The following is a 6,000-nucleotide window of genomic DNA, read 5'->3' on the forward strand; positions in this document are numbered from 1 at the left end:
GATGGAAAGGAAGGGTCTGGGGCTGGAGAGGTGGCTCAGTGGTTAAGAGTACTGACTGCTCTTCCAGAAGTCCTGAGTTCAATTCCCAGCAACCACATGGTGGCTCACTACCATCTGTAATGGGATCTGAGAACCTCTTCTGGTGTGTCAAAGAGAGCAACAGTGTACACACATAAAATAAATAAACAAATGTGAAAGAGAGAGAGAGAGAGAGAGAAAGGAAGGAAGGAAGGAAGAAAGAAAGAGAGAGAGAGAGAGAGAGAAAGAAAGAAAGAAAGAAAGAAAGAAAGAAAGAAAGAAAGAAAGAAAAAGAGAGAAAGAGAGGGGGAGGGAGGGAGGGAGGGAGGGAGGGAGGGAGGAAGGAAGGAAAGAAAGAAAGAAAGAAAGAAAGAAAGAAAGAAAGAAAGAAAGAAAGAAAGAAAGAAGGAAAAGGAAGGGTCTGACAATCCGATTGTTTATAAAGCTCCCTGGAGGACCCTTCTATGCAGTAAACCAATGGTTAGTGCTGGGAATGGGAGATATTGGCACAGAAACTGGTTCTCAGCTGCAGAATGCCCTGGGACATCCTCTCCCAATGACAAATGGGAGTACCACTGGGGAACCAGTCTTGCAAACCTCCATTGCAGTGATTCAGGGGTGGCATAAAGAAGTTACTCTGGTGCAAGGGAAATAAAAAGCATTCTTTTCCTGATGTGTGTGTGTGTGTGTGTGTGTGTGTGTGTGTGTGTGTGTGTGCATTCAGACACACTTCAAACAATACAGCAATGAGCTGAGCAAAATCTTCTGTTTATTAGATGGTATTAGAGAAGGGGATGTGTACCCACTGACCACAGAAACAGAAAGGTGGGGTCTTACATGTTAACTGAGCCGTTTTTTCAGGCTGGGTCAAAGCAGCTGCCCTAGTGCATCCTCTGCAAAGGGGCAAGCCTGGGCTCAAGGGGCTCAGACATGAGTCAGGGAACAAAGAAGGCAGTGAGAGCACCCAGAAAGGAGGCAGCTTCCCCCACCCCCACAATGGGGCAAGAGGGCAGATGCTCCTGTCTGAGCCTCACTCTGTGGTCTTGGTGTTTGCAGACAACACCGCCAACATCACGGTCAAGTATGGGCAGTTTAATCGGGAGCATGCCAAGTTCCACTACCTGCCCGTGCTCATCTCAGACAACGGGGTGCCCAGCCTGACTGGAACCAGCACGCTAACCGTGGGTGTGTGCAAGTGCAACGAGCAGGGCGAGTTCACCTTCTGTGAGGAGATGGCAGCCCAGGCGGGTGTCAGCATCCAGGCGCTGGTGGCCATCTTCCTCTGCATCCTCACCATCACAGGTCAGTGTCTCATGGGGCAGGGAGGAGACATCGAGAGGGCTTCACAGAAGAGGCAGGGTTCTGGCCCGATCCTGCACCACTCTGGAGCTTACAATTCTTGTATAGCATACAGAGATATCGATGTAGAGCCCCACCAACCTGGTGCTTAATGGAGCAAGGGAAAGGAGGGATGAGCCTCAGATCATTGTTCAAGCTAACTCCATTTCAAAACATCCTGGGGCCCGCTGTATCTCAGGGGCAGAGCACGTTAGCATGTGTCGGGCACTAGGTTCAATATCGCCATTTCAAAACAAAAAAAGAAAAAATAAGCTATACTTGGCATTCATTTGATTGCTAAATATAGTTTGAGTGCATACTATATTCTGGGTGTCATTCGGGGCACTGATGTACATTAAAACAGTTGTTTGTTTATATTATCATTTATTTTGAGACAAGATCTCACTGTGTAGCCCTTGGCTGGCCCGGAACTCATGCTGTAGAGCATGTGGTCCTTCAATTCACTTGTCTATGCCCTCATAGTGCTGGGATTAAAGCTGGGTGCCACCGCTCCTGGCTTTAATTGTTTCTGAAATTCCTTTATAATGGAACGTTTTGAGACTTCTAGCTTGGAATGTCACGGGGGGTTTCTTTTGCTTTGATAGAATTCCTCCAGCCTTGGTTTTTGTGTTGTTTTGTATTTTTTTTTGTTTTAGTTTTGTTTTTTTGCTTTTGTTGTGTTTTTGTTTTTGTTTTTGTTTTTATTTTTGAGCCTTGTCACTTTCAGGGGCACTTTAAGCTTCACCTAGGTCTGACATTTCCCAAGAAACAGACTTCAGACAAGGATTTGTGAAGGGCAAGCTTCCAGGAAAGGTATTATACCTGTGTTAGCCAGCCTCATCCCCTTGGGGTACCAGGAAGTTTCCTGTGAACATTAGCACCCAGCACAGTCTGGCTTCTCCACTTGAGAGCTGACAGCTGACATTCCTTCTAGGAAGTATTTTCTCCATGCTGTACCAGCCCTGCGGGATACACTGAGGGGCTAGGATGCCATGAGGCACAGGCAGCCTTTGCTCCACGATTCTGAACTTCCCGCTGTGTGCTGTTCATTTCCTGGACCTCTGTGCCAGAGACATTAGAGACCGACTTCTCTTTCATAAATAATAATAATGATAAAAGCATTGATGACACCCACACCACAGAATCTCATCATCACCTTCCCCAACTACCAGTGTCCCAGAGCAACCAATGTACCTACTCTACAGATAGGAAAACTGAGACTTGGGGAGGCCATGCTCACTCTTTGTATTTAACAGATTAGTAACTACTCAGGGTTAGAAACACAGAGGAAATGGCTTGAGCTTCATTGAGGGAGCTCTCTGCCACAGTGAACTGTGAGGATCAGGGGACCTTCCCACACCCATTCCCACCCAGTCGCCAGGAGGGTCAGTATTGTGACACTGACTTATATTTTGGGCCAAATCAAATCAGTTCGCCCAATTATAGTAGTGGCCCTGGGAGTCTGGGCTGGTCCCATGAACCTGTCTGACCCACATCTGTTGCTCTGACTTGCAGTGATTACCTTGCTGATCATCCTGCGGAGGCGGATCCGGAAGCAGGCGCATGCTCATAGCAAGAGTGCGCTGGAGATTCACGAGCAGTTGGTCACTTACGATGAGGAGGGCGGTGGTGAGATGGACACCACCAGCTATGATGTGTCAGTGCTTAATTCTGTGCGCGGTGGCTCCACTAAGCCCCTGCGCTCCACGATGGACGCCCGGCCGGCAGTGTACACGCAGGTGCAGAAGCCGCCGCGCCTGGCGCCTGGACTGCACGGAGGGCCCAGGGAGATGGCCACCATGATCGACGTGAAGAAAGAAGAGGCAGACAATGACGGCGGTGGCCCCCCATACGACACACTGCACATCTACGGCTACGAGGGCGCAGAGTCCATCGCAGAGTCCCTCAGTTCCCTGAGCACCAATTCCTCCGACTCTGACATCGATTATGACTTCCTCAACGACTGGGGACCCAGGTTCAAGATGCTGGCTGAGCTGTACGGCTCAGATCCCCAGGAGGAACTCATCATCTAGGGTTCTGGTCTTTGGGCCTGGGGACCCAACCTCATTGCAACCTGGATCAGACACCGGACACTGTCTTCCCTGATTTCCAAGGAGTGACACCAGACTCTTCAACCCAGCGCCCCTTCCATCCCCAAGGTAGCAAATTCCAGGCCCCTTAAATATCCAGGAACAGAGACATATCTTATTGATGGCCACTCCAAAAACTGGAAGAGTGAGAGTAGTATTCTGTCTGGGCTCCTCCCACCCCCACCCCCACCCCGCACCCCTCCCTCCTCATATACACACATACACACTCCTGATCTATTCGAGACCTCCAGTCCCTTCAACGCTACCAAGCAAACTGACTATGCTGAACTTTTAGTCTTCCCCAAGGGTCCCTGAGCCCCTGGTAAGGATCAAGTCCAATCTAAAGGGAGGCTGTAACTCATCCATCATGCCTGCCCTCAGGAGACCCAGCACTGCTGAGCCTCCCTCACACCTACCCAGTGCCCAGCCCCTACCCAGGCCTGTCCAGGGAGGAAGGAGACTGTCCGCAGCTCCTGACCTTGGGTCCTGAGGTGATCCGGCAGGCCTGAGCCCCATGCACTGCTTTGATGAGCAATGACTCATTCCGTCAACTTCAGGAAAATGGCTTGTCGAATTTGAAGCAACTGTGAATTCACCCAGGGAGGACTGTGGAGACCATAGGTGACAGGTCATAGGTGACAGGTCATAGAGCAAGGATAGCCTCTAACCCACTCACCAGAAAGATCCCAGAAGAGCTAAGAGGACCCTCTGCTACTCAGCCCTGCTCTGGTTGCCTGCAGGAGGCAGCCGCCTCGCCTGGTCACTCACTCTTCCTTTTCTCTTGCTGTCCACTTATATCTCTTGGGGGCGCCCAAGACACAGCCTCTGCAAGCCTGGCTGAACCGTAACTGCACCACAGAGCCACCACGCCACTCGCCTTTTGCCTAGTTGCCACATCTCAGGGAATGAACCTCACCCCCAGGGCACACCTTGCAGAATGCAAGACCCCTGCCCTTTCCAGGGGCAGTGTGGCCTCTCTGCATCTCTCCCTTGGAGAGAGTTGAGTAACTTTCCACTGAGTGACAGCTGGAGGAAGGGGCATACAGACACAAAGAGGCCCAAGCGAGGCGGAAATGTGCCTTCAACTCACCCTCCTTGTGGAATCCTCCCCCAACAAGGCCTTTCTGCAGGGGACTATCGATAGCTCTGACATTTGTCTAATCAATAATTAGTTTCTCTTATTTTTTTTTTTTTACTAATGATACTTATTATAAGACTCTAGTTCTCACAGACATAGAATAAGGTTTGCTGTGTGATAAGCAGTTTGCTATTTAGGTTAACAATTTTTTTTTAATTCGGGTTTCTTAGTTAGAGGAACAATTCCTGTAAGTTTTTATTTCCTTTCTGTAGTCATTGCTGTAAGGATAATGACTATCTATTAGTCACCCTGGTGCATGAGATGTACTGTACCTTTTTTTATATCTAAATAAAGACATCTTGAAATTCTTCCTTTTCTAGAGCTGAAAGAGCTCATATGAAACACACACACATGTATGCACGCAAATGCACACAGAGACATGCATACACGTATACAACTGCTACCACCCTCACCAGAGGAACTCAGAGGGCAAAGGAAATTGTGAGTCACCACGAAAGTAGGCTATGGGGCTAGACAGATGGCTCGTTGGTTAAGCGTGTATACCGCTCTTACAGAAGACCCAAGGTCACTTCCCAGGATCCACATTAGACAGCTTACCTGGAACTCCATCTCCAAGGCATCCGATGCCCTCTTCTGGCCTTGGAGAGCACCTCCACTCAAGTGTGCTTGTGCACACATAACCGAAAGGTCTATTCTTTCACAAAGAAAACTACTAGTGACAGAAAATGGGAGAGATCCAATTCAGCCTTCTATGCACTCAGCCTCCCCACCCCCACAATGCTCTATGCCTTACCCCCATATTTTCAGTATACGCAGCAGTCGGGGCTGCTGTTTGGGAAGGGCAGCTGCCTTTTGTAATGAGCAAAGAAGCAGCTCTTTTCCTGGACAAATAGGCACACAGCCAGCCCTGCACACACGGCGGCATCTCAATGCCAAAAAATATGCTTGCAGTTTTTAAATCCCTCCACAGAAAAGCTTTCTCCTCCATTTGCCCTTTCTGAAGGTTTGGTCAGCTCTTCCCTAGCTCGAGTTTCTCTGAATCAAGTTAAATGAACAAGGCCTTGCAAGAGAAGTTGTCTGTATAACCCACCAGAGAGCTCAGCAAGTCCCCTGGGAACAGGTTGTGGAGACTCACAGCTTCTGGGGTACTCTTTCCATGGTTGCTGCCATTCTCCCCAACGGTGATGCTCTTGGAAGCAGGGCTCCAAGATGCAGAAAACAGGAGATAGAACTATGACCAAGTTACAATGCCACAACGTTCATCATCCCTAGTGAAATTTGCCCTTTTAATCTATTTTACTTAACTAGATAAACCCCTGGTAATTGTGAGGTTGGCTTTTTTTAAAATTTATTTATTCACTTTACAACCCAATATCAGCTCACTTCTCTTCCCAGTACCCCCATTCTACCTTCCCCTTTTCTTTTGAGAAGGGGAAGCCTCTGGGTGTTGCTCCC

The 6,000-nt window shown here is 48.8% G+C and overlaps 1 protein-coding gene across 2 annotated transcripts in view; it reads left to right on the top strand.

Moving 5' to 3' along the window:
- The window catches only part of Cdh5 (cadherin 5), a 42,892-nt gene extending 37,997 nt beyond the window's left edge, over positions 1-4,895 (top strand). The window contains exons 12-13 of one of the 2 annotated variants that reach the window (XM_006530630.1): positions 1,075-1,320; positions 2,872-4,895. In XM_006530630.1, coding sequence (XP_006530693.1) covers positions 1,075-1,320; positions 2,872-3,389 — 764 coding nt within the window. In that variant the 3' untranslated portion in view covers positions 3,390-4,895. The remainder of the gene's footprint in view (positions 1-1,074; positions 1,321-2,871) is intronic. The other variant, NM_009868.4, reaches the window with a different exon arrangement.
- Positions 4,896-6,000: the final 1,105 nt, after the last annotated feature.

This window comes from Mus musculus, chromosome 8, assembly GCF_000001635.26.
Source record: "Mus musculus strain C57BL/6J chromosome 8, GRCm38.p6 C57BL/6J".
NCBI classification, from domain to species: Eukaryota; Metazoa; Chordata; class Mammalia; order Rodentia; family Muridae; genus Mus; species Mus musculus.